Here is a 25,100-nt window from a genome sequence, read left to right on the forward strand (position 1 = left end):
GTTTAGCTAAACACGCCCCGGGATTTGTTGTCTCATTTTCTTTGGTTTAACCACAGGAGATGTAGAATCTAAGGATCGCTTGCTGGTAGACTTTGCCATTGTTGATGGGCAAGGTTTATGCTTGTGCATGAATAAACCGCCATGCCATTGGCTGTGTAAATTGGAACCAACATGAGCTTGAATTATTGTACAGCTGTACAATGTTTTGGTACAGAGTGTCGGTCCATGAACTGTATATTTTCAAACCCGAATTCAAGGACTATAAACACAGGCAGTGGGTGAGTCAATATGTCAGTGAGTCATTCTCAATGACAGGAAGGGATTTACAATGGTCTTGTCACAATGTTTTAACACAAAAATCTTACCTATTGTACCTTTAATAAAGCACACTGTTTTACACATTGGAAAATAAAGCTTGTGTCAATAACGTTTTATTTATTTTATTCATTTACAGCATTTTTTGTATATATTTATCTAGGGTACCAATAATTCTGGAGCCCACTGTACATAAAAGTTTACCCCTAGCAGCAATATACTGTATCATTAAATTGATTTTTTGCTTGTTGAACATACTCATTTGTACCCAAAGAGAACATTACTGTACTTTCAGGTACATTTGGGAAATGTGATCCTTGAAGAACATAAATGTACCTCCACTGTCGCTTTATTACTGAGAGCGTATGGTACATTGTATATCTGAGTGTTCAGTTGTTCAGGCAGTGCCTGCAGAGTAGGGGTCGTTGCTAGTATTGTCTCCAGACTCTTTCCGGTGGCTTCTCAGCTGTCTAAGCCAGCCTTGCCTCATTCCCCCTGTGTATCTGACATCAAGAGGAGAGGCAGGAGCTCTGCTTTCTCTCCTGACCAGAGCCAGGAATAGGTATTTACACTTACACAAAACCTTTTTCTCTTTTGAAGGAATATAGAAAGAAAAGAGGATGTATCGCTTGCTGATCCAAATGAATATTTAACAGAAAGTACAAGACAGAGTGTAATGAATGGATATTGTGCAGCAACATAAATATTCAAGATGGATAGAGGTGTAAATACAGTACAATTGTAAACAGTAATCCCTGTGTGGAAAATGCAAAGTGTACCAAATTAGGTATGAATCAGAATTACTGGCTGGCAACAATTTTTACGATTAATAAATATAGTTTTGGTGGACTAGTGGCTCACCTGGTTCTGTGGTGCAGGGATGAGCCCGAGGGTCTCCGGACCTGCTATTGGTTGCCCGAGAGCACAGTGCACAATTGGCGACTGTGTTGCCCATGTTCCGTTATTTAAAGGTCTGCATTTTATTTATCTTTAGCGATTCCTGCTGGTTGATTATCTTTTATATGTAATTGTTTGCAATATAGCAATATTTGAACATAGGACCTTTATTCCCCTTGCCATGCACAGGTATTTTTTCACATAATATGGCATAAGAGGGTAAAAATTTAAAGAACCACGTTGATAAAAAAATCTTAATGATTCTAAAATTGCAACAGGTTGGAACAAAAAACCAGCATACACAGGTTGGCAACACTGGTTTAAAAGTCCAGGTTTCATGGGGGGAGACCGCACATGAAAAGTCTTCCTCTGACTGAGCTTTGTGTGAAGGTTTCGGAGAAGAACGATGGCCATCTGCACCCTCCCAAATCAACAGCAGTATGAACACCACTGTAAATATTAAATTGGACATTTCAAATTACGGTGGTAATTTGACAAGCCAAATTAAAAAGCATTTAAAATGCCAAGCCCCAGTTTTGATGGTTGATGGAAGGTTGATAGTTCAAGCCCACAGCTGTTTGGCTAGGCCCTTAACCCCACATTGCTCCAGGGGGGCTTGGCCCCTGCTTAGCCTAATCAACTTTGGATGAAAACATAAACTAAATAACTGTAATGTAATGTAACGTAATGTACTGTTGACGGGAACGCCCTGTACTGTACCTTCTTTCGGTTCAGCTGCTTCCATCCTGAAGAAGGAGAAGCGGATGAGGAGGAGGAGCGTCCATTTTGAGAAGGTGACGGTGTACTACTTCAGCCGCAGGCAGGGCTTCACCAGCGTGCCCAGCCAGGGAGGCAGCACCCTGGGCATGTCCAGCCACCACAGCTGGGTGAGGCAGTACAGCCTGGGGGAGTTCGCCCTGGAGCAGCAGCGGATCCACAGGGACCAGCTCAGGGACCATCTGAAGGAGGAGAAGCTCAACTCCATCAAACTCAAGGTTGGAAAACACACAGTGCAGGCTAGCTCTTTTATGCAGGAGCTAATGATGAAACTTAACATACCTATCCAAGAAACGTTTCAGCAGCCAATTGTCCAATTACTTTTGGTCCCCTAAAATTTGGAGGACTATGTATAAAAAGGGCTTTAATTCCTACACAGTTCACCCAATATGGATGTAAAGCCTCAAATTAAAGCTGAAAGTCTGCACTTTAACTTCATAGTGATTGTTTTCTTTAAACTGTCCGGTTGCTAGGGTACAGAGCAAAAACATCCAAAAATGTGTCACTGTCCAAACTTACGGACTGCACTATATATTTGTGACTTTTTTGTGACTCATTTCATCTGCGTCACTGGGGCCCGGAACGTTGGTGGTTCAACTCCCGGTGTAGCCACAGCTGCTGGGCCCTTGAACAAGGCCCTTAACCCAACATTCTTCCACAGGGGATTGGCCCCTGCTGAGTGTAATCAACTATAAGTCGCTTTGCATAAAAAGCGTCAGCTGAATAACAGTAATTTAAAGTAACGTCGCTCACCCTCCTCTCTCCAGCTGACAAAGAACGGCACGGTGGACTCGGACGAGGCCAGCGTCCTGACGGTGGAGGACATCTCAGATGACGACATCGACCTGGACAGCACGGAGGTGGACGAGTACTTCTTCCTGCAGCCGCTGACCACCAGGAAGCGGCGGGCCCTGCTGCGCTCGTCGGGCGTGAAGAAGATCGACGTGGAGGAGAAGCACGAGCTGCGCACCATCCGCGTGTCGCGCGAGGACTGCGGCTGCGACTGCCGGCTCTTCTGCCGCCCAGAGACCTGCGCCTGCAGCCTGGCGGGGATCAAGTGCCAGGTGGGCCGCCCCGTCTGTCCCCAAACCATCAGCTGAGAGATAGTCCTGTGTCCATGAAAACTGAAACTGAAGTGCATCACTGGTACCCTCAGCACCCTGCTCAAAACAAAGTCAAAACAAACCCCTGCGTATCTGCGGATCTCCCATGATCAGCTGTCATACTGTCCTTTCTGACCAGATACTAGTAGCCCTTTTTGTTTCAAATATTAATTAAACGGCACATTTTGTCCCATACCATCTGACATATATTCATTTGAAACACAGTAACATTGACATCATATAAACTTGGCAGTTATATTTAATGACGGGACATGTACACTTTCAGAAATAAAGTGACAGTGGAGGTACATTTTTTGTTCTTCAACATTCAAATTTCCTAATTGTACCCTGAAAGTACAGTAATGTTCTCTTTGAGTACAAATTTGTTTGTTTTCCAAGCAAAAAATGTAGAAGTTAATTATATATTGTTGGCTCGCGATACAATTTTATTTACCCATAGGGTACCCCCCAGTGACGGGCACGTTTCCTAACTTTATTTCTGAGAGTGCCAGGGGCGACATGTTCTCCTGTATTCCACTGTTACTCAGCATCTAAATGGCCAGTTAAAATGGTTGATTACACAATCGTCACATCACCTGATTTCTAAACTCCATACTGGTTTCAGATTTTTAAGGTTAAAACAAAAACCAACCTGCAACACCTCCAGGACCATATCCCTGCTCTAATACATTGCTCTAAGGGCATTAATATGCACAGTAAGATTATCAGTATTAACTACAAGTTCTGTATGAGTTTGAGAGGGAATGTATGCAGCTCTACTCAGAGTGAAATTGATTTAACATTTTTGCTTTAAAAGGGCAGTTCACCCAAAAATGTATGTTTCCACTTACCCAGAGTACCATCTATCCATCCAGATAGTATGATAGATTTTCTGGATTTGACCATGCAGTTCACCACAATAAAATAATGGAGTGTGGCAAAAATGAAGTTGTTTGCATTACTCTAGTATGCAAACTTTGTTAACGTACCCTAGCTGCCTCCCCACTAACAAATATAAGACTCTTGTCACTTGTATGCTGCACATCGCTACACACCCATGGTGTCTCCATTTTGATTAGCCTATAAGCAGCTCACTCTGGTGTTCGCAGGTGGACCGCATGTCGTTTCCCTGTGGCTGCACCAAGGAGGGCTGCAGCAACACCGCAGGCCGAATCGAGTTCAACCCCGTCAGGGTGCGGACGCACTTCCTGCACACCATCATGAAGCTGGAGGTGGAGAAGAGCCGCGAGCAGCACAAGGACGGTTGCCACGGAGACGGCGGCCATTTAGCGCAAGCCCAGCGCAGTCTGGAGTACCCGCTGGCGGACGGAGTTCCGCAGGCAGCGCTCATGTGCCTGCAGGCATCCGAGGGCATGGATGAGCCCATCGAGGAGGAAGAGGAGGAGGAAGATGAGGAGGAGGAGGAGGAAGAGGAGGATACTGAGGACGATGACAGCTTATGCAGTGGCCTCACCGACTCCAGCACCCAAAGCCTGGCGGCTAGCGAGTCCGAGGAAGACGATGATGATGATGATGATGATGATGATGAGGATGATGATGGGGATGACAAGTCAGACGATTTCGAGGAGCGGGTCAGCATGCCTCCAGTGTCCCACACTGAAGTGGTGCCTCTCTCGTCGGTGCTTTGCTTCTCTGACACAGCCGGGGCACGCAATAGCCATGCTAACAGCGACAATCACGCTAACGGCAACAGCTCCTACTTCACCAGCTCCTCCGCCGAGTATTATCAGCTGCAAAACCCCAGCTCCGCTTCAGTCAACGTCAACGGCGGCCAAAACGCAGAGCCCTACGGCGAAGTGTCTCCTTTCCGGGACAGAGTCGCCGGTCAGGGCGAGTCCATCTCCCTCAGACCCTTCGACGTGAGCTCGGAGCAGTACGCCACTTTCTCCAGGCAGCCCAAGGAACAGTACGCCAGCCGCCATTTCCCTCTGACCAACGGGGGATCTCCCGTCATCCTCCACCGCACGCCAGACCAGGAGAATAACGTCCAGCCCAATGGGGTGTACGGAAAGGAGACCGGAGTTCACTCCAAGATGGACTTCCAGAACTACTTGAACAATAACTCAGAAGAGCACTATGGGAACTGCTTCATGCCCACACAGCCCAAGGACATCAGCAACGATCCGTCTGAGAGCCCCTCTTTAACGGAGAGTAAAAAGAACCGTCTATCACTGGAGAGCTTTCCAAAAGTCACACCTGTTTAGTGCGCACGGTCCATTTTAAGAACACTGGTTCAATCGACTGAACTAAACAATGGAAGTTACGGATTATGTGATTAAACGATGGGGAAGTATGGATTTGGCATTAACTTAAATTTCAATTAATTTTAGTTTTACTTGTATAGCTCTATTTAAAAGACGATTTACTGACAAATGGGGGAAATAGGGATCGTTTTTTGTTTGTTGGAAGCAAATGGAAGCTTAGCTACACATGAGTAGCTGCAAATTTTATTTTTAAATGTTTGCCTGTTTTACATAATGGTTCAAGCTCTCAACATTTTTTTGGAACAACAATTTAAAATGCAAAATGAGAATCAATAAATACAAATTGTAAGCTTTAGGCCAGTTTAATGTATGTATCTCACAGTAAAGCAATCTCAAAGTAAAACTTCTAGTTTTAAGTAATTATTGTTGATAGGACTTTTATACGTCCATGTGTCAGTGTGTGGAAAAAAAGTATTGTTGCAGTGTATTTATGGGGTTATGAAGTGTATGTAAAAATATACATTTTGATAATGAAAAGCATGTTATTTTTGAGCTTGATGACCTTTATGACATTGACAGTATGGGTTTATATAAATCTGTATCAATGTACTGTACAATATTTTAGCTGTCGTCACATCTACTGTGTGCTTTTATATTGTTTGTAAAAGCATGAAACTGGCACTGAATATTTTGGTAAAATGCCAAAAGCATAAATTGAGACGTTAATGATAAAAAAGACACACAACTTGCACTTTTCTATGCTTACATTGGAGAGGGGGCAGTTGCCATGTAATTTTCTTAAAGTACTTGAATCATGATAAAATTTGTTGACCAGTGTAATTTCATTTGATTTTTATTGTTTGATGTTTGTTATCAGTATTTACATTTTTATTATTTTACTATTATTCATGAATTTGCTTAGATTATTTCAAAAGACATTTTTGTTTACGAAAAAACAATGAAAAATATATTTGCCATGAGAATATGAACGAATGCAGTAAAAAAAGATCTTGCAGATTAAATTCTGCCAATCACTTTCTGATATAGCCTTACTGTACATTCTTATGTAACAGTGGTTCTTAATCATATCATTTTGAAACACATCAAGGGCATCTAGGGCATGACAAATGTCAATGAACTTATATGTTAAATTGGAATTGAAATTCATATTTTCTGACAGAGGAACCATTCCCTGGGATTGAAATGTTATGGTCCGAGCACAAATCATATTTAGTGATTGGCCATGGTAATGATGATTTTAAAATGCCTGGTAAATACAACCAATAATTTTGCCGTTTTTCCCCTGCACTGAACGTGCCCTAAGTGTTCTGTAAGTAACTTATTTTTATCAACAATAATACATATTTTCGTTGTAGCCAATATGTTTCAGACATTTACAAAAACCGGGTATAATACCCGAGAGGCCAAAATTCTGTCAGAAACTCGCAAATAGAATTTGATGTTTGTATCAGTCAACGGCATGCATTGTTCAGATCAAAGGAACGGTACATAAAAGAGCCACTAGCACTTTCTTGTTTACGGTACTTTGAATATGAGAGCCATGAACTGTAGACTGAACATGGTTATTCTTTGTAAGTAGTAAAGATAAATCATAAAGCCATGCAGTGAGCATTTGCAGACAGTATGGGTGCTGTTTGTTTTCATACAAAGATGAAAAAAAAAAAGTATGTCTAAAAAATTTAAGTATCTATTCTTTGAGAGTGCAATAGCATGTATGATATAACATGATACAGTTGTTATGTTTACAATGGCTTTGACCACTCCACAAACACACACACAAGGTTTGCACACAAGAAAAAAAAACAGGTGTTTGGAGAAAAGAGCAAATGCATACAAAAGCTATGGTCCCGCACACTGTATCTTGTAACATTGAACAATGTTTGCTGTTATTTCATAAAACAATGTGTGCAATATACAGTGTGGGAGCTTAGCCAATGTTTTTACAGTGGAGAAAAAATTATATACAAGGTATTTTCCACACCAAAGGCATTAACACCATCTACATCACACAGAGTAACAGATCACCTTACTTCTGAGGTTTGTCAAGTTTGATTAAATCTTTTTATTTATATTTTGTATTATCTATGCTTATAACAGATAAGTGTTGCTCAATCAGCATAGACTGATACCAGGTTATCAGTTATGCCTAGTACACCCTTTATGAACCCGAAGCTTTATGTATGGCCCTCCTAAATGGCAGAGATCGTCAAATATGGCCCTTGAATCCAAATCCATACATGTTCTTCTCCCTGAATTAAATGAAAAGTTAGTGCTACCGTTTGGCCAGAATATGTTCACACCTAACTCCCAGGCAAAGGGAACATGGAAAACCAGCAGTTCTCGGCCCTCGAGGACTGTGATAATCCCTGGAAGAGAGTATCTCCAAACGCATGACCACCACTGGAGGACTGCAACACTTTCAGTGTTTAAACCTTACAGTTACAGCGCCACCTGCCGGTCAGTGGCATTACCCGGAAACATTTAAATTCAGTTTTAAATTGTTCCATAATTGTTGTGGTTTGTACCCTGCTTTTGCTTTTGCAGATAAATGTCTGTTGTGCTCAATGAAGCTTTGAGATCATTAACCTATGGAAATCAGTACAAATTAAAATATTCCAGATTCTGATTTGCACAAATATTTGCTAAATGGCTATTGAAATGTATTTTAATTTTTAGCCCAACGGGAATGAGAACAAGATCGGTAATGTTTAATGACATTTTCCTTTTTTTAAGTCCAGGCTTTGAAATAAATGAAAACCTAGATGCTTGCTGTCTTGTTCTTTATTATTATGCATTCATTATGGTATTGTTTACACTGTACATGAGCATAGAAACAATGATGTGGGTTTAACTGGCTGATCGTCATATGTTGCCACTCCAACATCAAACCAGCTTAGTGAGGAGATATTTACATTTCTTGGGGAAATTCATGATGTGGGTTTAATTGGCTGATCGTCATATGTTGCCACTCCAACATCAAACCAGCTTAGTGAGGAGATATTTACATTTCTTGGGGAAATTCATCACGAGTGAGATTCCCTTCCGCACACCACTCTTGTAAACCATTTGTGGCCTTTCGGTCAGCTTGAACTAGGCTGCCCATTCTCCTCTGATCTCTCATTAACTAGGCATGTTCACACACAACTGCCACTCACTGGATGTTATTCTTTACTGCACCATTCTGTGTGAACTGTGTGTGAAAATCCCAGGAGGGCAGCAGTTTCTGAGATGCTGGAACCACCACGTCTGGCACCAACAATTCAAACAACAACTAAGCCTCTTTAACATGTCTGCCTGCTTTATACTGTATATCCAGTTGCAGCCACATTATATTTGGAGGCCATTTGCATTAATGTACAGGAGAACCGAAAAATACCCACTGAGTATGTGTATATCCATTCCAAGGGAGATGCAGCAGATGTCTTAGCTTGCAAATACATTCCGTTTATTCACTGCAAAATAATAAATTCAAGTATTTTACATGTTGAGACATAAAATCTTATTTAGCAAAAAAGATAAATAAATGTTGAAAAAGATCTTGTGCTGTACTAATGTCTTAGAAGTGTAGAACAAGGGACAATGAAAAGTGCAGAATATCATTTTATTTACACAACATTGTTTTATAGTTTGAACTATAAAGTCACAGTTCTGTAGCCAATCATAAATTAAACATTTCTATTTAAGATAAACATTTGGACTGCTGTTTTAATGATTTCATCCGGTCATGTTTTTCATATTAAACAAAGTAGTACCTTTAAAGAATACATTCTGACCTTAAAGTAATGATTCAAGCATGTATAAATGTTCTGTAAAATGTTCTGCATATCATTTCAATGCAACTTTAAGGCAATGAAAGCTTTTTGTATATCCTTGAAACAATAGATTTTACACCGTGATAGTGGACACACCGTGATATTGTACACAACGTTGACGTCACATGCTTTATGGCAACACGTCATACTTACACTAATCAAACTTAGTGATAAAAGTCACAGCTAAACAAATAACTTTTATTATTATTATTATCATTACTACTCATAATAAAATTCATAATAATCATACATCTATAAATGGTAGATATCTATGAAAAAGGCATTTGGACAATATTTCTTAATATTTTATATTAAGGACACTTAACTTAAGCCACAGATCAAGTATCACTCTAATAATACTCTATTCTAATTATACAGAGTAATATTGTCTGTGTTTCTACAGATTTTAAATAAAGATGCAAGGCCTCGTCCTAGGGAAGACTATGTATGTGCAATTTAAACAGAGAAGGAAAGGCGGGTGAGGCCTTATTTTGATTTAATGTATCCAGCGCCTGTACACTACCTAAACAGATTTCCCAATGGGTAAATATTCAAGCATTATCAATGTAAGGAAAATACGAATCATATTTTAAGGTAATATTTACATGTCTATCCCATATAAGATGTATATTATTTAGGCGGAAAAAGTATTGAAAGTACCTAATTATGAATCTAGTGTAGGCACACACAAGTATGTATGCTACATACAGTGGGCTCCAGAATTATTGGCACCCTTAATAAAAATGGAGAAAAAAGCCTGCATATAATAAACATGGATACTGATCTATATCTTATGTTAAAACATACAGGAAAACTATATACTCTTATTTCGATACATTTACTCTCATGTAAACATTATTGTAAATAAAATCAAACAAAGTGAAATTGGGAAAATGAACTCTAAGAAAGGTAGCACGAAGACAGCCCTTACTGAGCATAATAAACAAAACCAAGTATCTTGAGTTTCCGAACCTTACTGGAATTACGAAAGGAAAAGAGTGCTATGGCCAGATGAGACCAAAAAGAAGCACCTCATACTTACTGTCAAATATGGCGTCTCGTCAATGTAAGAATGCAAGTCATTTCTCACATATGAAAAGCACAGTGTAAACCCTTCATAAACTCAACTGCATAAATCTGTCAAATTATTTATATCAAAACGATCAAATTGCAACAAATATTTCATCCAAACCTAACAAGACCCATTCCAAAGCAATAATACACACATTTTTCTTGTACGCATTTGAGTAATTTGACCTTGCATTTCCTCGTTTTTTAATCCCCGGAGAATCGAGGTCACATGCCAACTTCAGCACCAATAGAAAGGCCTCTACCACCATTCTCTCATTCTAAACTGTGCAGCCAATTTACACCCCTTTTGAACACAACGTGAAGGCATTTCTCAAAGTGCAAGTGTTTTTATTTGTCTTTTGTTGATTTCTGATAAAGAAAAACCATACCGACCTGAGGAAAGCTTGTCAATCAGTAGCAGAGTCCTTACAACAGTTTATGTCGGGTGTGGTAGTATAAACATGGAAAACTTCACATTACATATTTTCTTAAAATAAGCTATCGGTACATTATGTATTATGGATGTTCATTACCATTCACATTTAAGACAGGAAATTCCAAACAGGACATTTTATTGCTGAATTAAATGCAGGAATGGCCATTAATTGCCATCTAAAATGTGGCTATCAAGTTAGATACTGTATCAGCCAAATAGCACATGAAAATAGAAAGCAATGGTATATAAAAAGTATACCAAACAAGGGATGGAAGAAAGCTAGCTATAAAAACATTCAGTTCTCAGTCTTTCCACTTTATTGTACTTTGCTTCCCTGATGTTAATGCAAAGCTTTCATTACTGGAACCTTGTATACAACTTTATTGCAAATGGCAGTTTGAATTGTTGATAGCTGCCATACTTGGTTCTATTGGCTGAAAAAACATCATATGTACAAGCTTCCTGATAGAATTGTCTTCAACGTACCAATTTTAGTTTTCAAAACTGCCGCCATTAGACAAAGCTTCACCTCCCTTCAAATTCTTGTTCACCACAAAACCTTTCACTACAACTACGTCTTTCCTGAGGTGAGGTCATGTTCTCTTAAGCCACACAAAAGGAAAGTGCCCATATGTTGCATCATGGAATGCAATAGTTGCCACGCCCCACCCCCCTCCACAAAATAAATAAATAAACTGATTCTGTGTGCTTGTGTATCCATACAAATATCACTTTATAATGAATAGAAAACATTACTTTACAAAATACAGATGAATCCAGCACACGAGCGGCTGCTGAAAGGGACTCCTCCCGGTTCCTGCGGTGGGAATGGGGAGGAGACCTCAGGTGAACACCCAGAGCTGGTACCTGTCTGACGGGTTACAGGCCACCAGGGTGGGGTGCTCATTCAGGGCTGTCAGACACAGCCTCCACTTGTGGTTCCACAACAACTTGTTCTAAAAATAAGCAAAGGAATTTAGGAAGGTTTTTACACGAATAAACAGATAAATAAATGTTCAGGAGTCTGTAAATGTATACTGAAATATGTATAATACTCAAATAAGGCTCTAGGAAAATAGACAATTTTGGCAATAAATGACTATGATTAAATGTATGTTGCCCGTTTCGGCATTGCATTGACATACTTGTTCCTGACTAATTAACTAATACAGTGCAGACCGTAAGTATTTGGACAATGACATTTTTGGAAATACATTTTAATACCTCACATTTCAATAATTTGGTATATACCTGGAGTACTTGTACTCACAGGGACAGAGCAACAGGTGGGAACAGGTTGTACATGCTCGTTTCGGCTCAGTGCCTTATGTCATCAAATAAAGGTCTAATTAGCATAAATTCTCTCAGAGCACATGGGGGAAGTGAAGAGTGGGAGATGGAAAGCACTGTGATGCTTTTATTTCAATTGTTCCATTTTTACAGACTAAAAACATACAAAACAAAAAGTTTTTGGGAACATGTTTAGTAGAAACTGCAATTTTGGTATTTCAAGTGAGCTGCAGTGGCAAAATAATTTAAGTCTCATACTGTCATTCCTCAAATCTTAATAATTACAGTGAATTTGCACTCACAGTGACAGAGCAGCCACTTAAGAGGGTAAAGACGTGAAAGTTATTTATATGTATGAATGAATGAAGTGTATAGGTTCTGTATCTAATTCTTTAATGCAAATAATAAATAAATAAATAATACATCCACAGAGCATGCAGAAACATGCAGAAAGTACTGCTTGCCCAAATTATATTGACTATGAATTTGTAATTTCAATGTTTCACAGACCATAAACCTTGTTGTGCTCAAGTTAGTCTGTAAAATCAGACACTGTTTGCCTCCAACAATGCTCAAGACAAAAGTATGCCGAACTTTAACAAACAAAAGGCACAGCCGGCTGCCAGTTAGTGAATAAAACGGCCGACTTTGTGGTAAGAGCACAGCTCCATCAGAGAGCCAGCCCAACCAGCATTAACATTGGACCCAAGAAACCCGGCAGTAAATCTCAAAAGCGGAGTGATAAAAGTTGTAGAAAAACACAAGTGGAGAGAGAGAAGGGGTATGGTACATATACTTAAGTATTACCTTCTTCAACTCCCACTTCTGCTCAGGTCCAGTGGAGGTGCCGAGTCCCTTGTTCTGACATTCCTCCAGGGTCACAGCGTCCTCTGAGCCCTGCATGCACAGCTCCTTCTGGATGTTGTGCCGGACCTCGTGGTGCGTCGAAAACTCAAAATACTGACAGATTTAACACACATCAGTTAACTTTAGAAGGATGTTGCTCAAGGAATACAGCACCCTGCACACCTGCCATTCCTCAATTTTAATCACCTCTTCGTCAGCGTACAAATAAATTAACCGGTGACCAAATTAAAGTAAAAAACAGGACTACCAGAAGAGAATGACAGGGATCCATTTTGAGATTACTTCTAAGGCAAGTTTGGGGCTACCTTTAGCCTAGTGACTAAGGTACATGGAAGGTTAGTGGTTGAAGCCCCAGTGTAGCCACGATGTGATCCGTAAAGCTATTGGGCCCTCGAGCAAGGCCCTTAACCACACATTACTCCAGGGGGATTGTCTCCTGCTTAGTGTCAGCTAAATAAGAAATTATTTTTCTTAAGTGCACCTGGTTTCCTCCTAGTCCATGGCAGGTGTACAGGATCAGTGGCTTAGCTCCCTCGTTGTTCGCACCAGCATCCAAGCACAGCTCTCTACCAATGCTCTTCAGCTGAAAGGGAACCAGAAGGCTGTTCAGTGACACGGCCTCCGATAGCAAACCCCCTACACCAAGGATTTCATCTGCAATCCTGGAAGCCCCATCTCTCCAATGACACCTCTGCATGTCAGAGGAATTGGAAACATAGTGTGAGGACTCCTTATACAATTACTTAAATTAAAGTTCGGAAACACACCTAAAACCAGCCAAAATTGGCACTCCAGATCTGGAGTTTGAGATGCCTGATCTACAGTGTGCTTAAACTCATAGCAGGGCCCCAGACAAACTTTCCATCCATCCATCCATCCATCCATCCATCCATTATGCCGTGAAAAAATCTTTACCCCCTTCTTCATTTCCTCAATTGTTGCATATTTGTCACTCAGAATGAATTCAGATAATTAGGCTAAATGCAATAATTGATGAAGGGAAACAGAGTAAACACAAAACGCATATTTTAAATTATTATTTCAAGAGTGGGCTAAAATTCCACCACATCAATGTGAAAGAGGGGGGCAACTACTGTTTTACATTGTGATATGGGCTGTTCAATAACTTCTCAGTAAATTAATGAAATAATTATAAAAATATGTTTTGTTTAGATTCCCTTTGTCCAATATTAGATTTTGCCCAAAGATTTGAAACCATTCAGTGTGACAAATATGTAAGAGAGGAAATCAAATACTTTATCACATCTATCCATCCATCTATCTGTCCATCAGCCAGTCTTTGACATAAAAAACAACGAATGCCATGTGGGCTTTCAACATTTCTCAGCACGTAATCGATTGAGTAAAGCAGATGCACTTACTGAGCCAGAACGGGCAGGATGGAGATCAGGGACGAAGGCCTCGGGATACACGTTACTCAGGTACCAGGAGAAACTCTTGCACTTAAGACGCTCCCGAAGCTCCACGCGCTCGGAAATGTCACCAAAAGACCGCTAGAAATCCCAGTCGCGTTAGAAAGGGGGGAACTTTGCAGAAAGTCATTACACACTTCTATGAATATGAATAACTGGTGTTGCGTCATATTTGAAATTCTATGTCGTTATCAGTAAACATGTAATTTGCAGAAGACAGTTAGCCATTGGCCTAGCCATTTCGCGAACCTCAGCTACATTTAATGAGATGAGCCCAGATTAAGTATAATAATCGGGCACCGGCCCTGAAGGGATATCCAACAACGTTTGACATCCACTCATTCTTCAGAGTTGTGTCAACAAGTTAGATATTCTTAATATATCCTTCCTTGGCTTCACTCTCCAATGTTTTCTGATCATTTTTAACTGAACCTCTAATCCAGGCATAGTTTGACCCAAATATAAACAGGTTTCTATGGCCACTTTCTCATGGGGATCATTTACATAATTGCATGGATATTGGTTTCCTCTCACACAAACATTTCAGCAAACAGCACAGGCTAGAAGAAATCCTGAGCTGATCTAAAACCAGCCTGTGTAGACGAAAAACATACAAAGCTGAAGACATGTTTCAAAGTAACATATCTTCATAAGAAGATTCAGTGGCAATTTGAACACAGCAGCAAGCAGTTTTTTCACCATCAGGGTTGGGGAAAACTACTGTATACAGAACACAGAAATCTCCTGCCACTGATTTGAAGTCACTTCCAGCTCAATGACCAAAAAAAAGAAAAATAAATAAATAGTTGCAGCTTCATGGATTGCGTCGTGAGCTGGGTATGGCCTTTTTCTTAACTCCTCTTTAGCACATCTTCATTCGGTGACGGTTACGCGAGGTTCAGACTTTGTCCAGACAAAGGCTAACAGAGGGCCCAGTGTGTGGTTGCTAAAAACATGACCAACACGAAGAGGAGAGCGGCCAATGGCAGGGCCCCCTGCCCTAATGAAAACAGACAGTGTAGCCTAGTCCCTCCTGCAAAGAAAACATTCCACAGAGAAGGCCTACAAGAGAAAAGGCACGGAGCAGAGTAATGCTTTAGCTGGTCTGTCCAGTGAGCGACTGGAGCTGGGATCCTGCCTGATGCATCACGCCTGCATACGGTGCTCTATAATTATAAACAGAGCAGTTATGAAACATAAAGATTTGCCGTTTACCTCTCTGGACATCTGCGCAGCCTGCGTGTTCCGCCGGTAAACAATGCCCTTGTGCTCGCCCATCCACACCTCAGCCAGGCGCACCTGGTTGCGGATTATCACCTGGGTGCCCTTGGGGAAGGTGTGGGGGCTCTTAGAGCGGAAGACGTGCCCCACTACGGAACAGGGGAGGATCTCCAACTGGCCCCCGCACTGCCATACCTGTGTAGAACAAGAGCCACTCCTTTAGAAAATCACACTGAAGAAGACTGAAGACGACAAACTTTGAACCGTGTGGGGTAACTTGTCCTCTGTATTTGACCCCATCCTAGTTACTTAGGAGAAGTGGGCAGCCACCGTGCAGCACCCGGGGAGCAATGTGGGGTTAAGGGCCTTGCTCAAACTGCTGTGCAGATCTTGAACCACCAACCTTAAGGGTCCCAGGCATGAACCTTAGCCAGCCATTATGCGACAGGCTGCCCCAAATAATAACAAAGCTTTGCTGCTATCAATCAAAAGAGGAGGCAGGGATTCAAACTGCTATAAGAAAAAGACAGTTCCAGAGCAAGTTTCCCCAAGTTTTTTCCCCAAAGCTAAACTGTTTTTCATCATTTGTCTGGAATCTGCAAATATTAACATTAAAGTAGAGATTCAGTTCTCTCTGAGCCAGAACACTGAGTAACTGCTCTTATGGAGAAATCAACTCCTTGCTGAACAGACAGGCAGTTCCAAAAATCACACAAAAACTGAGAAAGATGACGAACAGACTAAATGTGTTAGCCGGACAGAGACAAATACTGTATATGGAGTCTGCTGTACAGGCCTCCGGCTAAATCGCCATCTTATTATTATTGTTGATCTGCAAGCATGTATGCAACTATATTATATTAGAATCAAATTTTTTGACACATGGCATCATTAGTAATTATTTTATATTAAAAATAGATATTCTAAAAACAAATTAACCAATTTTCCAGTGACAACTGTTCTACAGAAGAGGCTTTGATTGGTTTTCAATTCTTTAGAATTTGGTCAGAAATCAAATAACCACCTCAAATACACAGACCTAAAGAACAATTTCCATTCTATTCAGAGCTGATCTAAAATGAATAATAATTAAAAACAACCAACAACAAAACATTTATTTTTGTTCCCTACGGATATGCACAGAAAGATGTAGGGATCACCATCTACTGAAGGAGTGGCACAGCATAACAGTAAAAAAGTATGCGGAAACAGATCAGTTTAATAGCAGTGGGTAATTGCACTTACTCTGAAAGACATTTCGATATTCTCTCCACCCCAGATTTCCATTTGTTCATCATAGCTTCCAATGTGATAGAAGAACTCCTTTGAGATAGAAAACAGCCCCCCTGCAAAAGTGGGTGTCCTGCGCAGACACAGTACATGTGTCATTTTAAATCACAAGTAATCCAGAACAGATCAGATTAAGCTACTGTATAAAATACTTTCAAAGGAGCAGGACATATCCGGCAGACAATCAAAGCTTTATGTATTTCAAACTTCTTATTCATGGCCAGGAGGCAGAATCACTGGGGGTTTCAGACCAGGCTTGATCGGGTGCTAGGTACTATTTAGCTTTTAGGCAAACTAACTACACTTTAGTGTTGGGAAAAGGCAAGCATTGCTGGGCAGAATGGCCTGTTGTGATATGCTGTGATAAGTGTGCTTTAACGGAGTGTGATTGCTCAAAAATGGAGTCTCACTTGATAGGATAGGTCTCATCTTTTCTCCGGAGCTTTTCATGGTCCGGCAGGCCCTCCCAGCCGAAGGCCAGAGTCCAGTCAAAGTTTCCCCGGTTGTGGTTCTGTCCGTAGGGGGAGGGTTTCTTGAACTCAAACGTGTTGAGGTCGATGGTGGTGATGTCTGGACTCACCACTGCTGTGTAGTTCTCTGCTATTCTGGCCAGTAATGGCTCCAGCCATCCAGGGAAACACTCACCTGACACACACATTCATGTCAGTAGTGACTGGGCCCTGGTCACCTGACCAGACTTCCAGATGTGCCATTATCTGGGTGTATGCATATTTCCCATTTTAACTATGCTACAAGCCAAGCAGAAAGTTGCAGTTGCTAAGATGACATGTTAATAAAGCTCCCATCAATGACCCCAATATAATTAGGCTGAATATAGCACACTGATTTAAAAGGCTGCTGTGTTACATGTCTAAATGATCTGTTCTGACAGGAAGCAGAAATAAACAATATGGCAAGAAATGTTGCAAGAACAGGCATCAGTAACAATCAAGGCACATCCACAAGTACTTGGCAGCCCTTTCAGTTCCAACGGTGCAATAAGGCACTCTCGACCTAATACCTTTTCAACTAATCAAAATTACTGTTATATTATTGTTTTGAGCCACTATTAAAACCATACTAAATTCTCTCAATTTTCTCAACCAAAGCCAAAAAAAGCCTTGGGATTTGGGTGGAGCTGCTTCACATTGGGCTTGGGACTGGGTTAAGAGTGATAGAGGAGCCAGGCAGGATTCCCCAAAGGGAGTGCCACTGGTTGAGCCTGTCGACAGCACACTGAGTGGCCCTGCTCCTCAGTGACTCAGCAAGTGACGTCAGAGAGGCAGACTCACAGCGAGCGTCAGAGAGGCAGACTCACAGCGAGCGTCAGAGAGGCAGAGTCAGAGAGGCAGACTCACAGCGAGCGTCAGAGAGGCAGACTCACAGCGAGCGTCAGAGAGGCAGACTCACAGCGAGCGTCAGAGAGGCAGACTCACAGCGAGCGTCAGAGAGGCAGACTCACAGCGAGCGTCAGAGAGGCAGACTCACAGCGAGCGTCAGAGAGGCAGACTCACAGCGAGCGTCAGAGAGGCAGACTCACAGCGAGCGTCAGAGAGGCAGACTCACAGCGAGCGTCAGAGAGGCAGACTCACAGCGAGCGTCAGAGAGGCAGACTCACAGCGAGCGTCAGAGAGGCAGACTCACAGCGAGCGTCAGAGAGGCAGACTCACAGCGAGCGTCAGAGAGGCAGACTCACAGCGAGCGTCAGAGAGGCAGACTCACAGCGAGCGTCAGAGAGGCAGACTCACAGCGAGCGTCAGAGAGGCAGACTCACAGCGAGCGTCAGAGAGGCAGACTCACAGCGAGCGTCAGAGAGGCAGACTCACAGCGAGCGTCAGAGAGGCAGACTCACAGCGAGCGTCAGAGAGGCAGACTCACAGCGAGCGTCAGAGAGGCAGACTCACAGCGAGCGTCAGAGAGGCAGACTCACAGCGAGCGTCAGAGAGGCAGACTCACAGCGAGCGTCAGAGAGGCAGACTCACAGCGAGCGTCAGAGAGGCAGACTCACAGCGAGCGTCAGAGAGGCAGACTCAGCGAGCGTTAGAGAGGCAGACTCACAGTGAGCGTCCAGGAAGGTGAGGGTGTCCCCGCTGGCTACAGAGGCTCCCAGGAGCCGAGCGGCAATCAGGCCTTTCCTCTCCCGCTGCCTGACCACCCGCACCAGGTGCAGCCGCTTCAGGTAGTTATCCAGCTCCTCGTGCAGGGCCTCTGTCAGCAGATAACATAATTATCATTCATAATTGCACATTAATCAACATTTTCAGTATCAATGAAAATGAGTTACTGAATGAGCTAATTTTCATCTGTAGTCCCTAACCTGCATGTCTTTGGACTTTTGACTTCGTTGACACTTTTATAAAGAGTGACTTACAGTTGATTAGACTACGCTTGGGGACAATCCCCAAGGGGGCTTTGGTCAAGGGCTTTGCTCAAGGGCCCAACAGCTGCGAGGATCTTATTTTGGCTCCACCAGGGCTTGAACAACCAACATTCCAGATCCCAGTCATGTACCATAGCCATTAGGCTACACCCTACAACAGTGAGAAATTCACTGATCATTCACCAATCATCTCGAACAGGGGTCATCATATCATGGTCCTCAAGGTCCAAGAACTGCTGGTTTTCCACCCTGCCTTCACCTGGGAGTCAGGCGTGAAAACAGTTGGCCAATTATTAGCACTAATTCTTCAGCTAATTACCTGAGAGAAAAGAAAACCATGGCCTAATTTCGATTGGTTTTGAAGATCAAATCCTTCAACTTCAACTATTTTTATATAGGAAAAAAGGTTCATCAAAGCAATTGAAACACCCCAATATTTAAAGTCCAAATGAATTATATCAGTTGAACAGTTGATCATGTATACCAAAAGGAATGTAATATCCTCATGCACGCACGCACGCACGCACGCACGCACGCACGCACGCACGCACGCACGCACGCACGCACGCACGCACGCACGCACGCACGCACGCACGCACGCACGCACGCACGCACGCACGCACGCACGCACGCACGCACGCACGCACGCACGCACGCACGCACGCACGCACGCACACACGCACACACAGAGCAGCCCCCTTTCTGCCTGGCTGCTGTCTATGGAAACTGATACAATGATAGACATGGAGCTATAAATCCCAGCAAGGTCTGTTGCCAAGGCAGAGACTTGGGCTTTGACTAGGAGGAAAGGAGGAAAGGGAATCATTTAATTACTGAGTAAACACAGCAAGCCCATTTCCTGCTGGATGGCCCACTACAGCCCAGCTGTGCTCTGCTTCTCAGGCCAGAGATATGTCTATGAGACTTGCACACAATCACCATTCTTCTTCACCATTCTCCAAATCAAATTTCACTTTTTCCTCAACTTAGTCAGTTCTTCATAACCATACAAACACATCCTAAACTATATATTCCAAAAGAAATTATAAAATTGTAATACTAGAAATAATTTCCAACCACTTCCTGGAAAACAAGATTTGACGTCATCCAGTACCAGAATGAATTTAGATGTGTCACTTTTCTGTTCTCCCTCCAATCAATACCCCTTCACGCAGATGCAGGTATTCTTCCACACAGAGCCATAGGCTATGGCTCATTTAACATCAGTCAAGTCGACTGCCCGCCCTCCAAAAGTGTTTCCCCGAAACATCCGTTTTACTCGAATATACGTCATGTCGCGTAAGCTAGCGCTGCTCTAACTTCCGTTGCAGCTCGTATTTAACAAGCCAATCAGCTGGAGGCTTTACCGTCAGTGCTGGCATCGTCGACCAGGAGGATCTCCCGGAGGAAGATGGCCGGGGAGGTGTGCAGGACGCTGTAGACCGTCCGCAACAGTGTGCTCCACGCTTCGTTGTGAAACACGATGATTACGCTGGTGGTCATCAAGGGTGGACAGCGTTTGAAAGTCTGCTCTATGCATCTGCAAAGGAGTTAAAAAAAACAGCTCATTACACTCACTCTCAGAGTCAGTTTGGTCACTGCTAGTTCTTTCTACAAAGGATGAATATTTTTGTGGCATTACAAGAGGTTTTGAAACTTCAGCCAAATAACAGAAACAAGAGAATACTTGTTTTATGAGGAAAAGCAGACGCCAATGTTTTAGGGAAGAAAATGTGGCTAAATTGTGTTAAATTGCTTCTAGGACATTCAAATAAAAACTTTTTTGAAAAGGACCCATAGATAGCCTTCGGTAGTTAAGGGTTAAATATGAATCTGATGGATTCAGAGCATGAAACTGGCTGATGACTGAAATACAGTGTTATTTTAATCCTTATATTACTGACTGTACACCAGATGCCCTGATAGAGTACATTATACATTTACTACTAACTTAAACAGTTGAACAATTGAAAATTGTCCATTCCTTGCTCAAGAGCATGAGAGCACTCAGAAATAAAACCCGCCTCCCTCTTGTTATAAGCCCATTACAATTATTAAAGTTTAAAAAAAGTGCTTCACTGTAGTCGGAGTAAATAGGACCATTTCATACATCCTACCACCAGATGGCGCCGTTTCCATATGAAATAGTACTTTCATGATAGAAAGGTCCCATATTGTGGAAAACAAGACAATTTCCCTGGCCATGTGGATAATAAAGGAGAAACACTATGAATGTATGAAAACACAGTCTCCTAAAGAAATCCACACAATCTGTATTAAGAAACTATGCATTTACACAAGCCATTCGTCTAACTTCATGACATCACAACTATGCTACTACGCTCATTTGCATAGGTCCACAGAACAGTGGTTCATTAATATTAATTAGGCTTAAGGGCAGTCAAACAGGAAGGAAAGAAGTACAATATTGGATCTTTAAATATCCTTACATCAAAGTATCTTTGAAATCTATTAGTCTCAGTCAACCAACATACCATCACCCCTTTCCAGTCTAACTCAAGAAATGCCATATCACTGTATTCCATTCCGAAGCACTACTATAATTTAGCTGACGTTTTTATCTAAAACAACTTACAGTTCATTAGCCTAGGCAGGGGACAATCCACCCTGGAGCAATGTGGGGTTAAAGGCCCAACAGATGTGTGGATCTAATCATGGCTACATCGGGGCTTGAACCACCAACCTCAGCCACTAGGCTACAGCCGGCCCCTCTAAAAAGAGGAATGGATGAGCATTGCCTACAGGGTGTGAAGTGACTTTCCCCAAACACATACTCAGGTGGTCTGGTGTCGGGCCCCAGGTCGCGGCTCAGGGAGATGCGGTCGGAGGCAAAGAGGTTGAAGCAGTGCTTCTTTTCTCCCTGGTCCTTCTCCTCCTGCTCGGCGGGGCTCAGGTCGTCCGTAGGGAAGGGTTTTCCGGATGCCCCAGGAGAGCTGTGGTCCTGGAGCGGACGCTCCAAAGCCGGCTTCAGCTCAGCAGCGGTGTAATGGCCGGGCAAACACGAGACGCCGTCCAAACCCTCCGAAAGCCGGACCGGGGCTTTGATCTGCATTTTAGGCCCTCCGCCCAAGTTATGGACAGCGCCCATCACCATGCCCAACATCGTGCCCTCCTCTGCAGTCTGGATCACTACTTCCCGTTGGATCAGGAATACGAAAGTGACAAAAATGAGGCCCACAAGCCCCAGTTTCCAGGGGTGCAACAGCCTCCGCAATCGCCGGCGAAAGACAGGCATGCCTTCTGGGAATGTCCAGCAAATTCAGAAGTAAGTCTGAGGTGGAGCTTCACAAAATGTGCAAAGTTGGTAACATCATTTGTACCTGAGGCTAATAAAGAAAAGAGGGAAGTGTATTATTTGCAATACTGGCCTATTACATATACTGCAGCCTAAATGTACAACTTAGTATTTATTTAGTTTAATAAACAACAGCAAGTGTAAAATAAGGCGTTTCAGAACAACCCAAGTCACAACAGAAAATAAAAACGTTTTATTTGAACCCATTTATTTGAAATATTTCAGCAGGACAGTGCGTCATATTATGTGCTGAGACGATGGGATGCATTTTCAAAGTTCAAGTTCATTCTTAATTTCGCTCAATTTAAAGCGAGAAGAGCATATTTAAACATAATAAACGGCTGACAATTTAGAAGAAAACAGTCATGGACAACATAAATTAACTGACAGACTCGCCAAACCGTAATGAATTATAGCCTACCCTACTACTCAACCCGTGACATCAGCAAAGCCTGCTTTCCCTGTTACAAGCCTGAAAACACCATGCGATATCAGAATGTGACTACCGTGTACAATTGGCAAAGCTTAATAAATTTGAGCATAAATCATATACCACTTTTCAAAATTACTTACCATATCAACACACAATAGACGACCCAAAAAACATTTTTTCAATAGCCAAACGTTATCAAACTATCCGTTGAATACCCACGCAACGGAGACGTATGATTCCAAACTAAATCAGTCGCGGTCTGAAACGGGACCTTTTTCAGAGCAAGCAGCGTAGGCTGCTCAATCTCGGCTAACTACTTCCGTGTAGTTGGATCCAGGTGGGTTATTCTCAGGTAGAAGGAGGAGACTTAGTTACGCGCTTGCGTAAACAGCATCTTTTCGACATATCCAGTCCATTTGACGGTAAAGATGCCGATAAATTATAAACGAATACATCGATGGATGTAGCCAAGTGTTTCATTTCAAGAACGTATATTATTTTAATGCTGCCCAGAGTTTGACTGGTCTAACAGCCATAAAGCCACCCATTCGGATACAACAAATAAGGTCTAAGTTTAGGTGGCCTTATGGAAAGGGAGAATTGCAGTACCATTGCAGTCGCCACAAGACCACGATTTCCATACACAGTAGCCTAATTGTAGCCTTTTTTATCATCATTTTTTCTTTTTTTTGCAAAACGCAATAAACAGCTAACTGCGGTTAAATCTAAATCATCAGTAATGACAGGTCTCTACTTGGTGTTTGTGGAGGCTAGTTGAGACCTTATTACGGCCCCCATCTCCCGTTGACTGAGTTCTTAGAAATAGTATAGCCTCAGCAGGGAATTTCTTGTCTATAGCAATGGCCCTGCTGTAAGCAATGGGATTTGTTCAACCGGCCAGTCCCTGAAACTGTTGCTGGGTTACACACAGTGGCGGAACGTCATTCTTTTCAGTAACGCTGATTCCAACCGGCTACACTTTGTAGAACCGAACCCGAACAGTTGATACATGTGGTTATACTTTCTTTTTCTTTTTTTAAAGTAGAAACTTCGGTCAGGAGTGCTTTTTCTTTATTCAAAATGTGTCCCAACATATGAATTTACAGAATGATTACAAAGTTGTCTATACTCTATAGTTTGCCGACAAGATACAACGTGGTGTTAGGACAAGGTATTTATTAATCAAAAGGTATGATTCCAACAACGAAAATAAAAAAAAATGGCCCAACACATTGTTTCCATGGTGAAAGAAAGCGTAGACCACTTGTTTTTGATGACTAATCTAATACGTAACAAACGCTACCCCATACGGATGTTGGCTTAAACAACTCACCAATCAGTCCGGTAGTTGGACACATCCTCCGCCAACGTTCATTGCCGACAGATGGTAACTGAAGTGATAAATAGCCGGAAGACTAGGATGGGTGGGTGGCCATTCGATTGAAAAGTCTTTGAGCAGTTTGTAGTTTCTTCGGATAACACGCCTACAAACAGCTAACAAGTCTCAACGGTATTTCTCTTCTCTCGCACACACTCCATTCGAACCAGGCGGATTAAAACCTACTCATACATGTGCTGCAACGTAAAATTTTCGCCTTCATTGTGATAGACAGATGTGTGTCACAGTTCCTAGTGTTAAAGGCGCGCTGCCCATTCATCGCGCTGTCCCCGGAGTCTACGAAACAGTGAGGAAATTGTGATCAGACCTGTATTCAAGCTCAGCGTTTTTTCCCCCAGTAGTGTACTTTTCCTTATATTCTAATGGATATCTTGGCGATTATATATTTGCAATTTACGGATAAATTACCACTCTTACAGTATACACCAGGAAGGACACCTCTTTATGCAGTTGGAGACGCATTTCGTCGACTCGAGAGTGGATTTGGATCATTACAAATGTATTTTCTCCAACAGCCTGCTTGGCTGCCTGGGTTGAATACAAGCCACGAAAACGCCATCATCATCATCACGTATCTTACACTTACTATATACTGCATCCGTAGCCTATCCCTTTAGTCTATAGGACTGATGGATTATATTATGATTTTCCAATTCCCCCACTCCTCCCCTTTGTTCAGGACTGCACACATTTTAGAATGACATTTTGCACAGGTGTAAATATAGCCAGATAGAAAAAAAATCGATACTATTTATAGGTTATGACGGTAGGCAGGTGAATACATTATATCATACCTGTTCTATATTTCAGCAAA

The 25,100-nt window shown here is 42.2% G+C and overlaps 2 protein-coding genes across 3 annotated transcripts in view; one reads left to right on the forward strand and one right to left on the reverse strand.

Moving 5' to 3' along the window:
- The window catches only part of LOC133116708 (cysteine/serine-rich nuclear protein 3-like), a 32,805-nt gene extending 24,704 nt beyond the window's left edge, over window positions 1-8,101 (forward strand). The window contains exons 4-6 of the mRNA XM_061226589.1: window positions 1,948-2,207; window positions 2,757-3,053; window positions 4,202-8,101. Of these exons, the coding sequence (XP_061082573.1) occupies window positions 1,948-2,207; window positions 2,757-3,053; window positions 4,202-5,317 (1,673 nt within the window). The 3' untranslated portion in view covers window positions 5,318-8,101. The remainder of the gene's footprint in view (window positions 1-1,947; window positions 2,208-2,756; window positions 3,054-4,201) is intronic.
- A 2,447-nt stretch (window positions 8,102-10,548) lies between these two features.
- Window positions 10,549-24,378, reverse strand: LOC133117105 (polypeptide N-acetylgalactosaminyltransferase 3-like). 2 transcript variants are annotated; one of them, XM_061227234.1, is made up of 11 exons: window positions 24,221-24,378; window positions 21,934-22,485; window positions 20,506-20,678; window positions 18,817-18,966; window positions 17,169-17,403; window positions 16,714-16,831; window positions 15,463-15,663; window positions 14,197-14,328; window positions 13,296-13,397; window positions 12,755-12,907; window positions 10,549-11,613 (listed from the first exon to the last, which is right to left on the reverse strand). In XM_061227234.1, exons 2-11 carry the CDS (start codon window positions 22,392-22,394, stop codon window positions 11,500-11,502), a joined length of 1,839 nt encoding a protein of 612 aa, XP_061083218.1. In that variant the 5' UTR covers window positions 22,395-22,485; window positions 24,221-24,378; the 3' UTR covers window positions 10,549-11,499. The 2 variants fall into 2 exon arrangements, with proteins under 2 accessions (XP_061083218.1, XP_061083217.1); XM_061227233.1 differs by lacking the exon at window positions 24,221-24,378 and adding an exon at window positions 23,028-23,211.
- Between the last annotated feature and the right edge of the window lie 722 nt (window positions 24,379-25,100).

The sequence above is a fragment of the Conger conger genome, chromosome 17, assembly GCF_963514075.1.
Source record: "Conger conger chromosome 17, fConCon1.1, whole genome shotgun sequence".
NCBI lineage: Eukaryota > Metazoa > Chordata > Actinopteri > Anguilliformes > Congridae > Conger > Conger conger.